Source organism: Pan paniscus, chromosome 10, assembly GCF_029289425.2.
Source record: "Pan paniscus chromosome 10, NHGRI_mPanPan1-v2.0_pri, whole genome shotgun sequence".
Lineage (NCBI taxonomy): Eukaryota > Metazoa > Chordata > Mammalia > Primates > Hominidae > Pan > Pan paniscus.
Genome location: NC_073259.2, coordinates 71804750 through 71827211, shown reverse-complemented (window position 1 = coordinate 71827211; position 22462 = coordinate 71804750). Strand labels below are relative to the sequence as shown.

General features: G+C 39.4%; 2 protein-coding genes across 2 annotated transcripts in view; one reads left to right on the top strand and one right to left on the bottom strand.

Moving 5' to 3' along the window:
* Nucleotides 1–3125: 3125 nt before the first annotated feature.
* Nucleotides 3126–7911, bottom strand: LOC130540705 (putative uncharacterized protein C12orf77). The gene is made up of 4 exons (XM_057299581.1): nucleotides 7679–7911; nucleotides 6663–6805; nucleotides 6273–6533; nucleotides 3126–4869 (listed from the first exon to the last, which is right to left on the bottom strand). Exons 1-4 carry the CDS (start codon nucleotides 7679–7681, stop codon nucleotides 4839–4841), a joined length of 438 nt encoding a protein of 145 aa, XP_057155564.1. The 5' UTR covers nucleotides 7682–7911; the 3' UTR covers nucleotides 3126–4838.
* Nucleotides 7912–8020: 109 nt separating this feature from the next.
* Nucleotides 8021–22462, top strand: part of IRAG2 (inositol 1,4,5-triphosphate receptor associated 2) — a 111270-nt gene continuing 96828 nt past the window's right edge. Inside the window, exons 1-4 of the mRNA XM_055095843.3 lie at nucleotides 8021–8064; nucleotides 14764–15371; nucleotides 15692–15805; nucleotides 21831–22011. Of these exons, the coding sequence (XP_054951818.1) occupies nucleotides 14798–15371; nucleotides 15692–15805; nucleotides 21831–22011 (869 nt within the window). The 5' untranslated portion in view covers nucleotides 8021–8064; nucleotides 14764–14797. The remainder of the gene's footprint in view (nucleotides 8065–14763; nucleotides 15372–15691; nucleotides 15806–21830; nucleotides 22012–22462) is intronic.

The following is a 22462-nucleotide window of genomic DNA, read 5'->3' as shown; positions in this document are numbered from 1 at the left end:
CAATTTTGACTTCTCATTTAAAACAAACAAAGAAAAACAAATTACTCTGAGTGAACTGGGTGAAAAGCAACCCTAAGGGGCTTTTCATTCACGTGAATATTTAATAGCCTCTTTTTTTTTTTAAGTTAATAGAGACAAAGTCTCACTGTGTCTGGTCTTGAACCTGAGGCCAAGTGATCCTCCCACTTTGACCTCCCAAGGTACTAGGATTATAGGCTTGAGCCACCATGCCTGGCCTTAATAGCATCTCAGACTTCACATTCTAAAACAGCTTCTGGTATTCCTCCTGTTCTCGAAACCATCTCAATCAATGGCAGCTACATTTTTCCCATTGCTGAGGTCAAAATCTTGAAGTCATTCTTTATTACTCTCTTACTCTCATACCCACATTTGGTCTGCTAACATATTCTGTCTCATCTAACAGTCTATCTCCCTCTCTCTCTCTCTATCTCTCTATCTATCTATCTACAATTTACTGTCATCATTTCTCCTCTAGAATTATTGTGGAGTTTTTTGGGTTTGTTTGTTTGCTTGTTTGAGATAGGGTCTTGCTCTGTCAACCAGGTTGGAATGCAGTGACACAATCATGGCTCATTGCAGCCTCGACCTCCCAGACTCAGGCGATCCTCCCTCCTTAGCCTCCTGAGTAGCTGGGACTACAGGTGCATGCCACCATGCCCAGCTGATTTTTTTACTTTTATTTTTTGTAGAGATGAGGTCTCACTGTGTTGCCCAGGCTGGTCTCAAACTCCTGGGCTCAAATGATCCTCCTACCCTGGCCTCCAAAGTGTTGGGGTTACAGGCAAGAACCACTGTGCCTGGCCCTGGATTATTGCTGAAACCTCTAACTTGTCTCACTATTTCTGCCGTTAACTCTCTTCAGACTCTCTTCAATTTATTCATTTATTCAGAGCACAATTCTGCTCCGTTTAAAATTCTCCAGAGGCGTCCCTTCTCCCTTAGAGCAAAGGCCAATGTCCTATAACCCTAAGATCCTGTATAATTTTCCCCTGGCATTAGTGCTCCGCCCTCATTTCCTGCCACTCTCCCCTGTATTCAGGTCACTCCAGCCCCGCTGACCTCCTTGCTGTTTCTTGGCCATGTCAGGCACACTTGCACCTCAGGTCCTTTGCATCTGCCCTTCCTTCTGCCTGAATACATTTCCTCAAGTGTCCTCTCCCCAGTTCCTTCACTTCCTTAGGTCTTTACTCAAATATGCCTCCTGGAGAGCCCTTCCTGGGCTACCCTGTCTACAACTGCAAACCTCCCACCAAACTCATTCTTTGTATTTTTATATTTTCCTTTGGCATTTATCAGCCCATAACATGCTATATTTTTTGGCCTAGTATGTTAATTTTCTGTCTCCCCCTGTGAAAAGTAAGCTGTATGAGAGCAGGAAGTTTGTCTGTTTTGTTCACTGTTTATCCTTAACACTGCAACATGCCTGATCCTACCAAGTACTCAGTATTTGTTGAATGAATGAATTATAATGGTGATGGGCATGATGAAAATAGGCAGACAGACAAGGCAAACATATACAATAATGCTTACTTTTATACACATTGGTGACAATTGTCAGTTGCAACTATTGTTAAAAAGTTATTTTATCATCAATGTTCCTACATCACCAAAATAGAGTTCTGCACCCAGACAAGAGTTAAGGCACTAGAATTGTGGACTGCTACCAAAATGTGTGATTTTTGTAACTTAAAAAAGTCCCCACGGTGATATTTTAAATATTATGCTACCAAATATTGTCATTCTTTTTTTTTTTTTTTTTTTTTTTTTTGAGACAGGGTCTCGCTCTGTCACCCAGGCTCAAGTGCAGTGACACAATCACAGCTCACTGCAGCCTTGACCTCCTCTGGCTCAAGCAATCCTCCCACCTCAGCCTCCTGAGTAGCTGAGACTACAGGCATGCACCCACCATGCCTGGCTAATTTTTGTATTTCTAGTAGAGGTGGGGGTTTCGCCATGTTGCACAGACTGGTCTCGAACTCCTGAGCTCAAGCAATCCACCTGCCTCAGCTTTCCAAAGTGCTGGGATTACAGCCATGAGCCACTGTGCCCGGCCTTCTTTAAAAAAAAAAAAAAAAATCTTTCTTATGATACACAATTTGAGCTCACGAACCAGTAATCACAAAATTGAGAATAAGATAAATCATAGGTAGATTTATTAATGACTTCCAACTACTTACCAGCAGAGGGTGCTACTTATCCATATTTTCACACGTATAAAGCGTGTTTCGCTGAACTAATGGGCAGGCTTCAGTACTGTAAATGACATTATCTTACAAATCTGTATTGTGTGATAATGAATCAGCCACCCAAACATAAACATAAAACCTTCAGTTTTAAAAATCTGTATTTTTCTTTTCTTTATTTGTGAATTTAAATAGATGATACAGTACATGAATATGGTACAAAATGTACAGAAATAATTAACTCTTTCTTCTATTACAGTCCTCTAGTTCCTCAATTTTCTCTTCCAAGGTTATCATTGTCTCCAGTTTCTTCTGTATTTATGTGTATGTCTGTTATGTTTTGTGTTTGTATTGTATGTGTTCTTTGTTTTGTTTTGTATTTTAAATCAGAAATGCTATAAGTGCTATTCTTCAGCTTAGGGTTGATTTATAAACAAGCCCATAATTTTGGGATTCCATATCAGTACTTATAGAACATCTTTCTTTTAAACAGCTATATTTTATTCCAGTGTGTAAATAAACAGAAATTTATGTAACCAGTCCTCTGTTGATAGATGGTAAGGTTATTTTAAATATTTTGCCTTTCCAAACATTAGTAAATTAGTGTATTTTTACATTTATCTTTGTAAATATGTGCAAGTATATTTGTAGGGTAATTTCTTAGGGAAAATTGGGTAGCCATCTGAAAAATAATGAAGGTATAGTTTCATCTCTCTATACAAAGATAAATTCCAAATGTATTAAATCAAAGACACTAGAGAAAAACAGAGGAGAATGTCTTTATGATTTTGGAGTCATGAAAGCTTTTCTAAGGCTAACACAAACTCAGAAGGTATAAGAAAGAAGATTGAAATTTGACTGTACATTTTTAAAAATCTGTGTGGCAAAAACACCATAAACAAAAAATACAAATAACACCTGGTAAAAATATATTTGTAACACATCCTACAAAGAACTAAATCTTGTAATATGTAAAGAGCTTTTGTGTATTGATAAAATCAAGCCCCATTCAAAAATGACCAAAGCATACAAATAAAACATAGAAATGGAAATACAAATGGCTTTAAACACATGAAACCATATTCATAAGGAAAGAAATCGCAAATTACACTATTTTTTTGGTCTTTTTTTTTTTTTTTTTTTCCTTTTTGTGGAGAATGGGGGGGGGGGTCTCACTATATCACCCAGGCAGGTCTTGAACTCAACCTATCCTCCTGCCTCTGCCTCCCTAAATGCTGGGATTACAGGTGTGAGTCACCACGCCTCTTGAGAAATGCATATTAAAATAATGAGATGCTATATTTCACCTATCAGATTGGCAAAGACCAACATATTGTGTTCGTGAGGGTGTGGGGAAACAAGCAGGCTCACAGATTGTTGGTGAGACTGTAAATTGGTACAACCTCTGTGGAAACCAATTTGGCATCAGCTAGCAAACTTTTAAAACTAGCCAGGTTTGGTGGCTCACGACTGTAATCTCAACACTTTGGGAGGCCAAGGCAGGTAGACTCTTGAGCTCAGGAGTTTGAGACCAGCCTGGGCAACAGGGTGAAACACTGTCTCTACTAAAAATACAAAAATTAGCTAGGTGTAGCGTGGCTGTAGTCCCAGCTACTCGGGAGGCTGAGGAGGGAAGATCGGGCTTGAACCCAGGAGGTCAAGGCTGCAGTGAGCTGTGATTGCACCACTGCCCTATAGCCTGGGTGACAGAGTGAGACTTCCTTTCCCTGTCTCTCAAAAAAATTATATGAAAGTTTGTAGAGTTTTTTTTTCTTTTAGTCAAATCTGTTTATTTGGATTATCTGCATGTTCTTAACCAGAAGGAAATGCTACACAGAGTTGAAGAATACAGACAAAATATTAAAAATTTAAGGTAGGTATTATGTTCTTAGTATAATGTGGATAACAGCCATATTGAGCTATGGAAAGTAACATGACAAAAGAATCTCTGAGTGTATATCACTCACGGTCCTTTAGGAAATCGATAGTACCTTTTTTTTTTAAAAAAAAGGGAGGCTGCAAAGAGTTTCAATTCTTGAAAGTGTAGGCAAGGTTAAGGGAAACGGCATGGGGTGGTGGGCACCCTCAGGTGCTGGCATCTGGCTCTAGGAAGCCATTACCCTCCCTGGCAAGAGGCAATGGAGAAAACACTTACAGAACCAAGTGAACACTGTCACTTTGGGAGAGGCCACCTGACAGGAGCTGTGGAAAAGCGTGAGCCACTGTCAGACAGAGGCCTGGCAGGGTGGGAGCCAGGAGAACAAATGCTGCAGGCCCTTCCTCCTCCTGGCCCTCCATCTGCTGGGGCCTCCCACTGGCCACATTCAATGGGAAATCAGAGGGCAAAGGAGCCAGACTGATGCTGTCAATAGAGGACTGTCTCCTGGGATGCTGAACAAAGATGGGTTGCTCTTGCTCTGCATCCACGGGGTAGATCCGGAAGGGCAACGGATGATTTCATTCAGTGTAATATGCATCTTGGTAATATATTCAGGGCCTTGCTTCATTGCCACCTTTCTCCAAAAACATATTATCACTTTTCTTTCAAAGTAATTACTTCTGTAGTAATCCTTTTTGGAATGGAAGCCATAGATCATTCAAACTCCCAATCCTTTTCTTTCCGAGACAGCATCTTTATATGAAAATTGTCATAGCATGATGTAGGCTGATTTAAAAAAAGAAGAAAAAAGGCTTTCTGAAGACACTGCATTTGCACATTAAAGTCCAATTAAAAGGCCGGGCACAGGCACTTTGGGAGGCCGAGGCAGGCAGATCACTTGAGGAGTTAGAGACCAGCCTGGGCAACATAGTGAAATTCTGTCTCTACTAAAAATACAAAAATTAGCTGGGCATGTTGGCACATGCCTGTAGTCCCACTTACTTGGGAGGCTGAGGCATGAGAATTGCCTGAACCAGGGAGGCAGAGGTTGCAGTGAGCCAAGATCACACCACTGCACTCCAGCTTGAGCAACAGAGCCAGAATCTGTCTCAAATGATAATAATAATGATACTTCATTTAAAAAAGCAACTTAAAGGCAATGACACCTAGAATATAAGCACATTAAAGAGTATATTATGAGAAATAAATAGTGCATTTTACATAGAGTGGGTTTTCAAAAATAAAAGTTATGTTTGGCCATGCATGTACTGGAGGAGGATTCCATTATCTGGTTTTCTTCTTTTCTTTCCTTTGTTTGTTTTTATTATTATTGTTTTTGAGACAGGGTGTTGCTCTGTCACCCAGGCAGGAGTGCAGTGGTGCAATCTCTATTGGCTAACTGCAGCCTCGACTTCCCAGACTCAAGCTTGATCCTCCCACTTCAGCCTCCCAAGCAGCTGGGACTACAGGTGCGTGCCACCATGCCTGGCTAATTTATTTTTTACTATTTTATTTTATTTTATTTTATTTTATTTTATTTTATTTTATTTTATTTTATTTTATTTTATTTTATTTTATTTTATTTGAGACAGAGTTTCACTCTTTGCCCAGACTGGTGTGCAATGGCTTGGCTCACTGCAACCTCCACCTTCTGGGTTCAAGTGATTCTCCTGCCTCAGCCTCCTGAGTAGCTGAGTTTATAGGCATGCGCCACCACGCCCGGCTAATTTTGTATTTTTGGTAGAGATAGGGTTTCTCTATGTTGCCCAGGTTGGTCTCAAACTCATGGGATCAAACGATCCACCTGCCTGGGCCTCTCAAAGTCCTGGGATTACAGGCGTGAGCCACTGCACCTGGCCCCTTTCTTCTACTAGTGCCTCTCAACCATACACCTCCCCCCTCATTTATATTTGGTTAGACAAAGTGACTCCCTCAGATCAACCAGGGATTAATCCTGGAGCTCCAACACATATTTAAAACTACTGGCTTGATAGTCTAACAACGTTGTAGATTACCTAGAGAGAAGCACATATGTTATTTAAACGGATTTCTTGACCTATTTACATGATAAGATTTAATTTCCTTGAAATGCCATTTTGAAAACTGGGATTGGCATCCCTTACAGGTTCTCTAATTAGTTGCTTTCAGATTACTTGGCAAGTAAAGGACTATGTTGTTATGAACCCCACCTGCAGTGTATCCCGAACAGGAATCTCCATCTTGGGTTTCTTTTTGTAAAGTCTGCATTTGACCCCTTTACACTCTTTTCTGTGTTCATAAACGTGCTCAGGGTTGGAAAACCTGTTTCAGTAGAGATGGCATATTTCTGGTGGCATTCGGGGGCAGGTACAGGAGTTGCAGGCATCCATCGTATGCCGTCCAGCGTCTGCACGTTCCCTTGTTTGCTCCCAGTGGGCAGAGAACCCGGCATTGTGGGTACCTTATTAGAACTGTCAGGAGGTAATATTACATAAATAATGAAATAACATGTTTATGCAATTCATTACAGGTCCGTTGGAATTTATTGTTCAGGTTATTCCTTTCACTGCTCTGAGAAACATCAGGTATACTAGACTCACCTGAAGCAGGAAGTAAGAGTATAATTTGTCAGACAGGCAATATGGTCTAGTGGATCCAGAATTTGAATATTATTTCTGGCTCTGCTACTGGCTTCCTTTATGACTAGGAGGGAAATGTCTCTGGGTGTTGCCAGTTTCGGTATCTGTGGATTGATAAGCAGGTCTCAAGCATGGATGTTATAATAGGTTATTTCATGGGAAATTAAACACAGCAAATCTAATGAGAGGAGCGGGTTACTTGGTCATTTCTTTCTAGGTGCTATTTGGTGCTTTAAGAGGACATCTAGTATTGGATAAGTTAAAGGAGTTTCAGAAAGTGCATCATAACAACATTACTGAGAGCTCAGAATGTGCTACATGGTTCTGAGGGCCGTCTGCGTATTAACCTCATTTAATCCCTGCAGCACACCTGGAGGTCATTGCATGATATTGATGCAATTTTACAGATGAAGAAACTGAAGCACTTATGGTTAAATAATTTGTCCAAGATCACAAAGCTAGTAAGCAGCAGAACTGGGGTTTGAACTCAGGTTATTTAAATTCAGAGCCCCAGTTCTTATTCCCCAGTATTTGACTCCCCTTTGCTCTCACCTGGTGATAGAAACGATAATGAGCAGGCTGAGCACAATGGCTCACACCTGTAATCCCAGCACCTTGGGAGACTGAGGCAGGTAGATCGCTTGATCTCAGGAGTTTGAGACCAGCCTGGGCAACATAACAAAACCCCGTCTCTACAAAAAATACAAAAATTAGCTGGCTGTGGTGGCATGCCCCTGTCATTTCAGTTACTTGGCAGGCTGAGGTGGGGGAGTGGCTTGAGCCCAGTAGGCAGAGATTGAAGTGAGCTGAGATCATGCCACTGCACTCAAGCTTGGGCAACAAAGCAACACTCCATTTCCAAAAAACAAAAGAAAAAGTATGAGATTTAACTTAAAAATAATTTTCCTTCATCTGATTAGAGAGTATAATCAGGATGAACTTTAGTGTGTTGTTTTTTGTAGAGACGGGGGTCTCACCATGTTGCCCAGGCTGGTCTTGAACTCCTGGGCTCAAGCGATCCTCCCACCTCACCCTCCCAAAGTGCTGGGATTACAGGTGAAAGACACTGCACCTGGACTATCTTTCTGTTATTGCTGTGGTGGGGAGCACACCAAAATAGTGCCTGTCATCCTCATCCTCCTAGGCATCTTTCCCAGCACTGCTGCTGTGATTAGTACCTTAACTCCAGCCTAGGCAGGTGCAGTGCATCAGCGGCTCTCTTCTCTAGCTTCTTTTACCTCAGCCCAAGCCACTCTGTAGAAATGGGCTCCACCCACATCATCTGACCTGTAGGTCTCCACTCTTTCTTCCCAGTTCTCAGATGGTTCTTGGAGCACTGGCGAAGTCAAGCGAAAATAAGGTGGTGAGTTTTCCCCAACGAAATAATTAAATTTTGGCTGATGCTGGCCTTTAGTCATAGAAGGCCGAGAAAGTACCCCCCTAACCAGGGAAAAGCAATATCAGATGTAGGCTGTTCTGTTGTGTCTCAACCTCAAAATGCTTGCGGCAAAAGGGACAAACCTCCAATCAGTCTATATTAGAAGTTCAACAGAGTTCACTGAAAACTTGAAACAAATCTGAAAAGAAAAACACTCTACAAATAGGGGAAAAAGATGGGTAGCTGAGAGTGATAAAGTGAGATTCCCCAGATATGTTGCTGTCACCACAGGCAAATCTCAAATTGTTTTCAGTGGAGCTTTTGGAAATTTAAATTAGCCCTGTCATTTTCAGGCTTGGTCGTTTGGAACGTGTGTTAGTGAAACGCGGTGATGTAGTTTTATAGACCGTAAGAACCTTGGAGGCACCTGAATTCTTGAAGCTAGAGATTTATTGTAGGTCTTCTCTTGTTCTCTGAGAAGAAAACCAGACTTCATATAACAAGAAGTGAGACAGAAGAACAGTTTTCAGAAGCATGTGTCACTCTGCTATTTTAGGAATTGTTCCAATAAGAGATGTTTATAGTAAGCTTGGTGTGACCCAGCCAAGAAGCTTAATATAACAAGGTTAACTGAATGGTGGGAGGAAAGGTTCTAGCCTATACCAGCTTGCATTTATTAATAATCAGAAAGGTTGCGGATGACAGACTTGCTGAGCATTTACTAAATCTGGTACTTGTGGTTTGCAAATCATGTGATTAACAGCTGCTATCATCTATCCTAGAAACGGCAGGAAGAAGTGTTATTATTTTATCACATAAAATAGTAGTCACAAAGAGAATGAAAACAGTTTAATTTGGCAGATATAAAATTCACTGGTTAAGCAGAAAACCATGCTCTGCCCTCCCACTGAGCTCACTAAAGATGGGTTTCCTGGGAATGTCTCGGTGAACAGATGTTTCTTCTTAGGTTTTGACGAAGAGTTTAGTGGCATCTAATCATTAGTGAAGGGTTGTTTTGGCAAAAGGAATCTCTTGTCTATCTACACACATACTTAAATTTTTTTTTTACATATATTAAGGATTTTGCATTAATTACCAATAGGATCTCACATAGATGAATCATGAATGATTGACTGGCTTTCCTAATCAAGTTTTGAATGATTTTAAAAATCAGCCTGCCTGATCTAAGGTTTGGAAGTTCAATGCTCAATAAATAACTTCAGTAAAGGGAGGAAAACATTTTAAAGAAAAAAACAGGAAAGATAATTACATTGTTTACATAATCTGTTTGGAGTTAGAATTTGATTCAGAAAGCTTTCTAGAGAGCCTTTTGAATCACCCTGAAATCTGCCAGCTTTTTCCAGGATGCTGCTTTTGTACCTCTGTATACATCATATGCCATTCTTTGCAATAAAATGCAACTTTCTTAGTGATTGAATAATATAGATGTTGATAAACACAAATTATGTCATGTTGTTTACATATACATTCCTAAAGAATAAGAAATATTGTCTACGTTGCACATACATAGTAGATTAACTCATTGAAGTCAGAACAAATGTAGATTTCTATAAGTCCCAAAGAGTATGGATGTCTTAGAGGTTGATGTTGAAGTCTGCAGTTACACCGGTGGTGAAAATCAAATATATAACGAATAACTTTAGGTAAGAATCAAATCGGACTTGTTTTACAGATGTTGCCATGTGTTAGAGGATTTTACTTGTTGCTTTATAGTTTTGGATCGGGCAGATGGTTGAAAAGTGTTGATTCAAGAGCTTTGACTGTATGGAACAAGATAATTGAGGCAATAATAATAATAGGACTCAGAATCTATAAGCCAGAGCAATGAAGCATAGTTCAATCAATAGGAGGAATAAAAAAGATTAGCAACATAAGCAGTATCGATAATCTCTAACATCATTTTACATTACATTTAGCTCACATGAATCCAAGTGGAAATTCCTCTAACAGATTTATAGTTCCACTTCTTAATTTTCTGTTTATAACCCTAGAAATAGCAAACAATATGTATAACATTCTGTGCAGTGCATATAATAGCCACATAATAGATGCTCCTAAATTTTTCCCTAGCCTCACTCCCAAGCTGGGATAATTTCCTATTATAGGTTCTCATGGCTCCTGACTATGTAATTATTTATTTGACATTTTTCAGGTTGTCAGATTTAGCTAAAAAAAAAAAAAAATACAAGACAGCCAGTGAAATTTGAATTTCAAATAAACAACAAATAATTTTCCAGTATAACTATGTTCTGTGCAACATTTGGGGGCATACTTACACTAAATAATTAGTCATTGTTTATCTCAGATTAAAATTTTATTGGGCTTCCTAAATTTAACCTAATAGCTCTAGTGGCTTACTTGTTCATAGGTGTATCTTCCACAGACTACGAGTTTCAGGATACTGTTTTCTTCATCATTGTATCCCCAATATTTGCACAGGGCTTAGCACTTAGCAGGAATTCAATAAATATTGGTTGGCTGCCTAAAGGGATGGATATTAAATCTACTTTAATATATTAGATACATTGGCTCACACCAGTAATTCCAGCACTTTGGGAGGCTGTGTTGGGTAGATTACTTTAACTCAGGAGTTTGTGACCAGCCTGGACAACATGAGGAAACCCCATCTCTACCAAAAATACAAAAGGTTAGCTGGGCATAGTGGCATGTGCCTGTGATCCTAGCTATTGAGGAAGCTGAGGTGGGAGGATCACCTGAGCCTGGGAGGTGGAGGTTCCAGTGAGCCAAGATTGTGCCACTGCACTCCAGCCTGGGTGACAGAGGGGGCACCATCTCAAAAAAAAATGTATTTTAATTAAAAGTATACAAACTGAGCCAGGTGTGGTAATCCCAGCTACTTGGGAGGCTGAGGCAGGAGGATCACTTGAACCTAGGAGTTTGAGGCCGTGATGTGCTATGATCACACCTGTGAATAGCCACGGCTCTACAGCCTGGGTAACAGAGACCCAGTCTCTACAAAATTAAAAATAATTTTAAAAACCATGGAAAATGCAACTGAGTTTCATAGAACTTGAAAGCAAAAGAAGCAGTTCTTGCCATTGGGTTATCTACAAGTGTACTATCTTTATGTAGTAAATAATCAGCTAAGATCGCTAAGAGGGAAATTCCTTTTAAAAGAGAGAGACTCCAAGCAACTGATTCTCCTAGTACAATTCACTTTCAGTTCTTAATTTTCACTTAATGCCTTTTCAAAGGCAGTTACTGTACAAAGCAAGTTGGGCTTGTATTTTTAAGTATTCTGGCAGATTGCAGCTAATCCTTTCTACCAGGATTGAAAATTAAAAAAGACGTTAAGAGGTTTAGACAGAAGAGACAGGAGATATTTCCAAGCTGCATATGGAGAAGATGGCACAAATTTTGAAATCTTTATCGCCCCATCTTATTTATTAAACTCCCACCCATGTTCTGCTCTATATTAGAAAAAGCAAAACAAGTTAATCTTATGCAGCTTTGGTAGCTCATGAAGAGTCATTGTTTTCAGTGCACTCTTTATAAGGTTTAGCTTATAAACCACGAAGCAGGGCTCAGTTAGGTAAGTCAGGAAAGTTTAGAAGACAGTAGAAGAAGGCCTGGGAAACATGGTGAAACCCTGTCTCTACTAAAAATACAAAAAAAAAAAAAAATGCTAAGCGTGATGGTGCACACCTGTGGTCCCAGCTACTTGAGAGGCTTAGGTAGGAGGATTGCTTGAGCCTGGGGAGTTGGAGGTTGCAGTGAGCCATGATTGCACCACTGCACTCCAGCCTGGGTAACAGACCAAGACCCTGTCTCGAAAATAAATAAACAAATGAAAACAGATGGTTAAAGGAAAAAAATGCCTTGGAAATGCAAGTAGAAACATGTGCCTTATGTGCTAGGAACATTAATCTAGGTCAGTTACAAATGCCTACAAAGTGAGACTGTTTGTTATGGCTTGAACAGCATACCACATCATCATTCAGTGACAGGAGGAGACAGGATTTGGGAGCATGAGGTTCCAGTTCTGGGGTCTCTTTTAGCCTCATGTCCAACCTGTGCCTAAATTCTCTGGTTCTATAAGGGAGAAACGGTCAACTCACATTGAGAACAATGACAGATACTTAACTACTCTTCTGTTTTTGTTTTTTTTTTTTTTTTTTTTTTTTTTTTGAGACAGAGTCTCGCTCTGTCACCCAGGCTGGAGTACAGTGGCACGATCTCAGCTCACTGCAACCTCTGCCTCCTGGGTTCAAGCAATTCTCCTGCCTCAGCCTCCTGAGTAGCTGGGATTACAGGCATGTACCAACCATGCCCTGCTAATTTTTGTATTTTTAGTAGAGACGGGGTTTCATCATGTTGGTCAGGCTGGTCTCGAACTCCTGACCTCGTGATCCACCCGCCTCAGCCCCCAAAGTGCTGGGATTACAGGCCATTGTTCCTGGCCTTAACTACTGTTTTATAAGGCTCTTTGCTCGACATAGGGAAGTCAGATATGTTCCTGCCAAGTCAGTCAACTGTAGATTTGGAATGCTTTGTGTTCAAGGGTGAAGCCTCTTCTGTCATTACTGCTGCTGCACTTCTACCTTCCCCCTGGAGCAACTGAGCAGCTCTTATTTATTCAAGGTGGGAATTTCTCCAGAAAAGGTGATCCTGAAAAGTAGTTGGGAGCCAACAATCACAGCAGCTGGGGGATAAGTCCATAAGCCCACTAATTATATACTTTATATATAATTGTAGATTATCAGTTGTGCCAACAATAATGTATTGAGTATCTAGAAAAAATCACATCATGGTTTTGAGTACAAGAATTAAAAAGTATTTTTGAGGAGAAGGCATGCACACACATTGGAAACAATCCAAGAATAGAAGACAACATTGAATTAAATGACAAAATGTGTGTTACAATTATAAATCCTAGGAGAGATCAGAAAGAATGGAGTCCCATGATTAAAAACTGATTCTAGAATTTCAAGAGAGGAGTGTATTTTAGACTTCACGTTGAGAGATCATTCTTCTTCTTTTTTTTTTTGGACAGAGTCTTGCTCTGTTCCCCCCCCCCCGCTAGAGTGCCGTGGCATGATCTCAGCTCACTGCAACCTCTGCCTCCAGTGTTGAAGCGATTCTCCTGCCTCAGCCTCCCGAGTAGCTGGGATTACAGTCGCCTGCCACCATGCCCAGCTAATTTTTGTATTTTTAGTAGAGATAGGGTTTCACCATGTTGGCCAAGCTGGTCTGGAACTCCTGACCTCAGGTGATTCACTCACCTTAGCCCCCCAAAGTGTTGGGATTACAGGTGTGAGCCACCATGCCCAGCCAAGAGATCATTCTTGAATATAGGGAAAGAAGGGTATTGTCAGAAAACAATGTAAAGGTTGAGAGATGGTCATTACCTTAAGTGGTAAAGGATTCTGTTGGTGGAAACTACACTGGCTAGAACTGGTAGTCCTCATATTGAAGATCAAGTAAGATTCAGAGGATTTTGAGCATTTTCTTCTTCCCAGTAATTCTAGATACCCCTTCCAATTACAGTACTTTTAAAATTTCTGTATTATTGTTCATTCTCTATTCAGGGATTAAAAAAAGATTCATGGAAATTTCTGCTAATGTCCTAAGAAATCATAGTTTTTGAAATCAGTAATTCCATAACTATTCAACTATTTGTTGTAACTATTGAAACTATTTTAACCTTTTGCCTAGAGTATTTAAAAAATATCTATCTAATCTAATCTAATCTAACCTAATCTATCCATCCATCCCTCTGTTGCCCAGGCTGGAGTACCTGTGGTGACACCTTCATGGCTCACTGAAGCCCTCCCATACTCAAGTGACCCTCCCACCCCCACCTCCTGAGTAGCTGGAACTACAGGCACGCACCACCACACCCAGCCTAGATTATTTTAAATCTTACTAGTTTAGGTAAAATTTTGAATGTATTTCCAAATTTCTGAATTACTATAAGAAGTGAGATTATGCCTTTTTTTTAAAGGTCATATATCTTGCTATGCAATAAAACTATGCTGGAGTCAGACATTCTTTGACTCAAATCTTAGAGATGGGACCATTAGCAAATTACTTGGCATCTTTGATTCTTAGTTTCCTTATCTATAAAAGGAGGATATTTCCACACAACTGATAGGGTTTATGTGAAATTTAGACATAATACACATAAAACACCTAATATGGGGCATATTTAGTTAAGTTCTGAATAGAGGGCAACCAGTACAATACCAATGGTAGGTATTCAAATGAGAGTTGTTAGCATCATTGTCACCTGCCCTATTATAAATAAAAAGCAATGTGGTTATCTAGCCTCTGGAGCTGGACTGCCTGGGTTAGAATCTGAGCTGTGGCATTTATTGGGGTGTGTTGCTTATTCTCTTTCTGTCAGAGAATGGAGAAAGTAGTAACGTTTATCTCAAAGAGTTGTTTTAAGGATGAAATGAGTTGATGGGTATGAAGAGCTTAGTACCATGCCTGGCACTTGATAAATACTTTATACATGTTAGCTGTTATTTTCCTGAAATCTGGGGGCCAAAGTTAAATGCATGGAAAATTTGCTTAGAGAAATTGAACATCTTGTCATGATCCCACCAAAGTTGATTTGGGAATAAATTGCCTATTGCTAAATTATTGTTAGGAAAATACTGACTTTTAAACATGTGTCTACTTTTGCCTATACTTTAGCCACTTCATCTGTATACTAGGAGGAAAGTCAACAATGTCCTCTCCAAGGAAGGTAACTGAGAAGCGGCATAACCCAGTGGAAAGCATTTGTAGAAAGATCAGAGCCATCCACAAGAGAGAAGCAATTTCAAATCCAATTCAGCAGATTATCAAATACCAATCTAGCAGTTTTGATAGCCCACAGACGAACACCAAGAAAGATTTTGAAGAGGTACTGAGGAAAATGACTGCTGCTTGTGTTCCTATGCCTGACTCTCATTGGTCAAGTTCTGAGGAAGTCGATGCCTTCATTTCATCGCCTCAAATAATATCTCCAAGAACCCCGTCCACCTCTCACCTCAGCTCCCCTGAGACTGCAACATACTCTGTTATTCTCACAAGTTCTGAAAACGTCTCAAAGCCGAAGTCACAGAGCAACAAGAATTATACATCTTTGATGTCACAGATCAGAAAAGCAGAGTTTTTCTCTAACAGGGATTTGAATAACTATTGTAGTGAAAATAATTTTAGTACCTTAACACTTGACTTTGATTCCACCTTTGTTCAAAGCTTGAAGTGTTTTGATCCTCAGGATTCAGTGGTAAAAAAATTATCTCTGAATGAAGATGGTAAATATTCATCTTTTAATGTTTGTCCTTCCAATACAGCAATAAACATATCTACTTTTAGAATACCTGAACTAAAAAAAAATCTACATTATTAAATTTTGGATGGAATCATCCATCTTTCCCTTTCTGTTTTAACTATGTTTGTTTCCAGAACAAAACAGAATGTCATGATGGGAATACTTAGATATAGGGGAATATTTCCCTATATCTAAGGGGAAGGCTGTTTATTATGATAGGTTTTCTTTGTTAAACCAAAAAAAGGAAAATTAATCATTATAGCACAGAAAGCATCAGGATTTACAAACTTTTTCTTCTAATAGGATGGAAACAAGAAGCTGATGATGGTAAAGAAGATGTAATATACAGCATCAACAGGGCCTGTAAAGAAGAGGCACTCACAAGTATTTTTAATGCATGTGACATCAAACGGAAAGGTAAGCTAAAAATTATCTGTTTAAACATTTGGTAGGACTCGCCAAGTCATCTGAACTTTCTATTGTGAGAGAAAGGGAAATGATTTGTGTGTGGGTCTCATTGTCTGCGTCTACATATGTGATGGATGCCACCTAATTTGGGAATAAGGTTTGCTCTGTAGGGCTTGGTTATTTCGTTATAATTTCCCTGTACCTGTTTTGCATCAGCATATTTTAACAGTGACTTGAATGATTCTTTTTGAGCTTATCAGCTGACTTACCATCTTTATTTATTGCAACTACTTACATGTTGTAGGTGGTGCCCCACAGGAAATGTGCTTTTCAAATATGTAAAACCACTACACAAAATTTTTAGTTAATTTTGGGCTTTCACTTCTGTTTTTCTTTAATTTTTATTTTTGAGATGTGTTTTTAAAAAAATTTCCAGACCTAAAACTGCAAAAACCCTAGGAAATACCATTCTGGACATTGGCCTTGGCAAAAAATTTATTAATAAGTTCCCAAAAGCAATTGCAACAAAAAAAAAATTGACAAGTGGGACCTAATTAAAGAACCTCTGCACAGCAAAAGAAACTGTCAACAGAGTAAACAAACAATCTACAGAGAGGTAGAAGATATTCACAAACCATGCATGTGACAAAAGTCTAACATCCAGACTCTGTAAGAAACTTAAACAATTCAACAAACAAAAAAATAACTTCATTAAAAAGTGGGCAAAGGACATGAACAGACACTTCTCAAAAGAAGACGTACATGCAGCCAACAAATATATGAAAAAATACTCATCATTACTAATTATTAGAGAAATGCAAATCAAAACTGCAATGAGATACCATCTCACACCAGTCAGAATGGGTACTATTAAAAAGTCAAAAACCAGCAGATGTCGGTGAGGTTATCGAGAAAAGAGAACACTTACACATTGCTGGTGGGAATATAAATTAGTTCAGCCACTGTGGACAGCAGTGTGGAGATTCCTCAAAGAATTTAGAGCTACCATTTGAGCCAGCAATCTGCCCACTGGGTATGTACCCAAAGGAATGTAAATCATTCTACCTGAAAGACATATGCACTTATATGTTCATCACAGCACTGTTCACAATAGAAAAGACACAGAATCAACCCAAATGCCCATGAACAGAAGACTGGATAAATAAAATGTGGTACCTACACACCATGGAATACTATGCAGCCAAAAAAACAAACAAGATCATGTCCTTTACTGCAACATGGATGCAGCTGGAGGCTATTATCCTAAGCAAACTAATGCAGGAACAGAAAACCAAACACTGCATGTTCTCAATTTTAAGTGGGAGTTAGACATTGTATATACATGGAAACAAAGATGGGAACAATAGATATGGGGACTACTTGAGCAGGGAGGCATGGGCTGAAAAACTACCAGTCACGTGTTATGCTCAATATGTGGGTGATGGGATCATTTGTACACTAAACCTCAGCAACACGCAATTTACTCATGTAGCAAACCTGCACATACACCCCCTGAACCTAAAAGTTGAGAGAAAAAAAATTCCACAAGTAATTTTAAGTATATAAATGATTCATGCTCATTTGTAATAAAATTAATAATATACTGACAAGCAAAAAGAAGGAAAAAAAATTGGTAATCCTGTTTCCCTGAGTAACCATTGTTAGTGACTTGTTGTATATCTTTCCACAATTCCTGTCAATATGGTTTTGTTTTATTTGAATTCATAATTGTTTGTTATAGAACATTTCAAACATATACAGAGGTAGAATTCTATGATGAATCCTTATGTATTTGTCATAACCAATTATGTCTCATTTCTAACCCTGCTCATTTTCCTCTCCTCTACTCTGGATTATTTTGAGGCAAATCGCAGAGATCATAGTATTTCATCAACAAATATTTCAGTACATATTTTTAAAGATAATTGACTAATTTAAAACACAACTACAATGCCATTATCATGATTTTAAAAGTAATATACTTTTCTAATATTATCAAATGTCTTGTTAGTAGTCAAAATTTCTCATTTGTGTGATAGATACATATCCTTTTTTTCTTAAACAGTTTTACTGTTCAAGCCAATATACAAGAAAGGTTTGTTCATTGCAGTTTGTTGTCTGTCTTATCTCTGTGTTTCGCTTTCCATCTGTTTTTTGCATTTTGTTGTCTGTTAAAGAAACCCATCCATTGATTGATTGAGACAGAGTCTCACTCTTGTCGCCTAGGCCGGAGTGCAGTGATGTGATCTTGGCTCGCTGCAACCTCTGCCACCCGGGTTCAAATGATTCTCCTGCCTCAGCCTCTCAAGTAGCTGGGATTACAGGCGCCCACCACTACACCCAGCTAATTTTTGTATTTTTAGTAGAAATGGGGTTTCACCATGTTGGCCAGGCTAGTCTCAAACTCCTGACCTCAGGTGATCCACTCACCTCGGCTTCCCAAAGTGTTGGGATTACAGGTGTGAGCCACTGCACCCAGCCCATTCTTTTATTTCATAGTTTACCACAATCTGAAATTTGGTGATTGTGTATCTGTAGGAACACAAGCTGTTTCTCTGTCTCCTATGTTTAGAAATATAATCAGATAAAAGTTTGAGGGTTTTTATTTTATTTTTTTTTATTTTATGGGGGCAAGAATTCTAATAGGTTGGTACAAATGTGACTGCAGTTTTTAACCATTGAGAGTAATGGCAAAAACCACAACTACTTTTGCATCAACCTAAATACATAGATGGTGTTATGTGTTTTCAACAGAAGGCAACTATTGATGATGAAGGCCTAGACCTATATTTTCATTAGATGTTGCAAATGGTAATATTCTATCATTCCTTCCTAATGTATCACCTGAAATACATCTATAATGAGAAACTCTATTCCGCGTTATGAACTATTTTGCTATACTGGTGTCCTAAAGGAGAGAGGCAGGATAAAAGCTTGATTGATTCTCTTTACCTACCAGTTTTAAAAATACTAAATTGGGGCTGGGTGGGGTGGCTCATACCTGTAATCCCAGCACTTTAGGAGGCCAAGGTGGAGGCTCTGCTTGAGCCCAGGAGTTTGAGACCACCCTGGGAAACATGGTGAAACCATGTCTCCACTAAAAATAGAAAAATTTAGGCTGGGTGCAGTGCTTCAAGCCTGTAATCCCAGCACTTTGGGAGGCTGAGGTGGGCAGATCACTTGAAGCCAGGAGTTTGAGACCAGCCTAGCCAACATGGTGAAACCCCACCTCTACTAAAAATATAAAAATTACCCAGGCGTGGTGGCACACGCTTGTAATCCCAGCTACTAGGGAGGCTGAGGCACAAGAAGCGTTTGAACTCAGGAGTTGGAGGCTGCAGTGAGCTGAGATGGTGCCACTGCACTCCAACCTGGGAGACAAAGCGAAACTCCATCTCAAAATAAAAGAAAAATTAGCTGAGCAACATAATTGTTAAAGATAGTGTAAGGTGTTTTCTTGGTCATCCTTTTTTTTTAAAAAAGTGATATACTAATGTATTCTCTAGTATGTGTGAGAATGTTTTCAAACTTGTTTTATAATCTGCTTTTTCTCATTTAATAATTTGAGTACCTGTCTGCATCAAAAAATTTTCTTCGTATGCTATACCATTTTTGATGTAACATGTTTAACCAATCCATGTCAATTGGATATTAATTTTTTCTGCTTTAAAAATTATAATATGCCAGACATGGTAGCTCATGCCTGTAATCCCAGCAATTTTGGAGACCAAGGTGGGAAGATCACTTGAGGCCAGGAGTTCAAGACCAGCCTGGACAACCTAGCAAGACCCTGTCTCTACAAAAAATATTTTAAAAATTAGCTAGGCATGGTGGCACATGCCTGTAATCCCAGCTACTCAGGAGGCTGAGGTGGGAGGATGCCTTGAGCCAAGGAGGCTGAGGCTGCAATGAGCTATGATCATGCCACTGCATTCTAGCCTGGGCAACAGAGTGAGACTCTGTCTCAAAAAATCCCAAAACTATAATAAATATTTTACATATAAAATCACTGTATTGAACACTTGTAGCAAAATATTTGCATGTACCCTTATTTATTTCCTTAGGATGAGTGGGGCTTATTTGTTCCCAGAGAGCTTCTCTGCTTGGACAGGATTTAAGAAATTAATTCTCTGAAGAAAATAAGAAAGCTTCACTGATGGGAAATGGGATGTGTATTAGCCAGGGCTCTCTGGTGGGAAGAGATATGTATATTTGTATCTGTCAGTTTAATCTAGCTAGCTAAAGAGACTTATTATAAGGAATTGGGTCATGCGATCATGGAGACGGGCAAGTCCCAAGATCTGCAGGATGTCAGCAAGCCAGGGATTCAGTAGATCCAACAGTTTAGTCCCATTCCAAGTCCACAGGTCTAAGAACCAGGAGAGCTGCTGGTGCAGTTCCCATCCAAAAGCCAGCCAGCAGGCTTGAAGCAAGGAAGAGCCAACATTTCAATTCAAGTCTAGAAGCAGGAAAAAAAAAAAAAAAATCAATGTCCTAGTTGGAAAGAAGGCAGGCAGGAGAGATTCTCTGTTACCTGGGAGAAGGTCAGCTTGTTTGTTCTATTCAGGCCTTCAACTGGTTGGATGAGGCCCACCTGCACTAGATGGACAATCTGCTTTACTTGGTCTACAGATTTAAATGTTAATATCATCCAAAAATACCCTCAGAGAGAGACCCAAAATAATGTATAGCCAAATATGTAGGTACCCATTGATACATGAAATTAACCATTACAGGAGGCCTTTCTAGTTTTGATATGACAGAGGGCTTAGAGTTTCAGTGGAGGAAAATATGATAAATGATTATTGCTGGCTTTCCAGCTTGCTTTCCAGTTCTTCTACAAATAAAATAATGCAATTCTCTGCTGGGTACAGTGACTCACACCTGTAATCTCAGCACTTTGGGAGGCCCAGGCAGGTGGATCCCTTAAGTCCAGAAGTTCAAGACCAGCCTGGGCAACATGGTGGAATCCCATCTGTACAAAAAATACAAAAATTAGCTGGGTGTGGTGGCACATGCCTGTAGTCCCAGCTACTAGGGAGGCTGAGGTGGGAGGATTGCTTAAGCCCAAGAGATTGAGGTTGCAGTGAACCAGGAGCATTCCAGCTGAGCAACATAGCAAGACCCTGTCTCAAAAAACAAACAAAAAAAACCAGTTCTCTCTCTAAATAACTGTATTAGTCATTTTATTTCTCTTTCTAATACTGTCACATCTAAATGACATGTTAAGTTTAAATCATGTTAAAGTTATTAAAAACTTGAAGTTATTCAGCCTCCTTTATGAGTATCTCCTCCTTCTAATTAAGAGACTTTTTTTTTTCTGATGTCATGGTCTATCCTTATTTCCTTAAGGGAAGAACCTTCTCTGTGGCATCTGCCCTCTCAAACTTCTACTTAATTTTTCCCTCTCCTTTGCAAGTAGCCAGCCCAAGGCAGGCCTTTGATGGGAGTAAAAGAATAGTCTTATGTTTAAAAAAGATTGGTGTGTCAATGACTAACATAGTTTGGATGATTTTCTTTTCTGCATGTGATAGTAGGGATGACTGTCTAAAAATGCCTCCTCCACCCCCTAAAAAGTAGAAATTTTCACTTGAGATTGAAATTTTAACTAAAGCAGAGAAAAAAACTTCCTTCATTGAAGGCTTTTCAAGGAACTGAAAGGAAAAAGTGTAATGTCATTTTGGTCACCTCCCACGAGAAATTATTGATTACGTATATCATCAATATTTAAACCTTGCAACTCTGTGTGATAGGTATCATCGTCCCCATCTCAGATAAAGAAACAGGTTCAGAGAGGTTAATAGTCCCAAAGCTACACAGCTGGTAATCTTCAGAGCCAAGATTTGACACTAGGTCCATTAGACTTTAGCCCAAGGCCAGTGTTCTTTACAATATACCATGCCAGCTCCACAGGACTGCCAGGGTTATATATCATGTTTCTAGGATCAGGAAACATTAAAGAGATAGGGGCTTCACTTGTTAAAAATATAACTTTTCTGTCTTTCAGAACTGATCTGCTCTTCTTTTTCCAAAGGCTCAGTCGGAGTGGCCAAAATAATCAATTTCCTGAGACAAACAACTAGCCAAAATTCTGAAGACAGTGGCCTTGAGCAATTGTGGAACATGCTTGATCCTGAGAAGAGAGACCCACATGTGGACCTGGAAACTTTCCAGGCCATGATGAAAGACTGGATGGCTTACTGTGGAAACAAATGGTAATCAGAGTCCTAGTGGGATGCAGTTTAAGGTTCTATTTTAACAATTGATTATAATTATGCTAATCACTGTTTCCTGTGTTGATGGAAATACTATCGTCCAGTGCTTTAGCATGCATTAGAATCACCTGAATGATGTTAAACCCGATTGCTGGGGCCCCACCATCATGATTCAGCAGATCTGGGGTGAAGCCTGATAATTTACATTCTAACAAGTTTCCGATGATATTGATGCTGGGAGTGGGCTGGACATGCTTTGGGAACCACTGGTGTCATTCATTTCTTGTGATTAGTGGGGAGCACATGTGATATTCTCACAGAGAATTGAGCTGACATACGAGTCAGGTGAATTATTGATACTATCAAATCTCCAAATGTATTTAAATTCAATAATAGACTCCCTTTTAAGGGCAGTGGGGCTAGTCAGTGAATGTAATTTGGAATCCTAGAA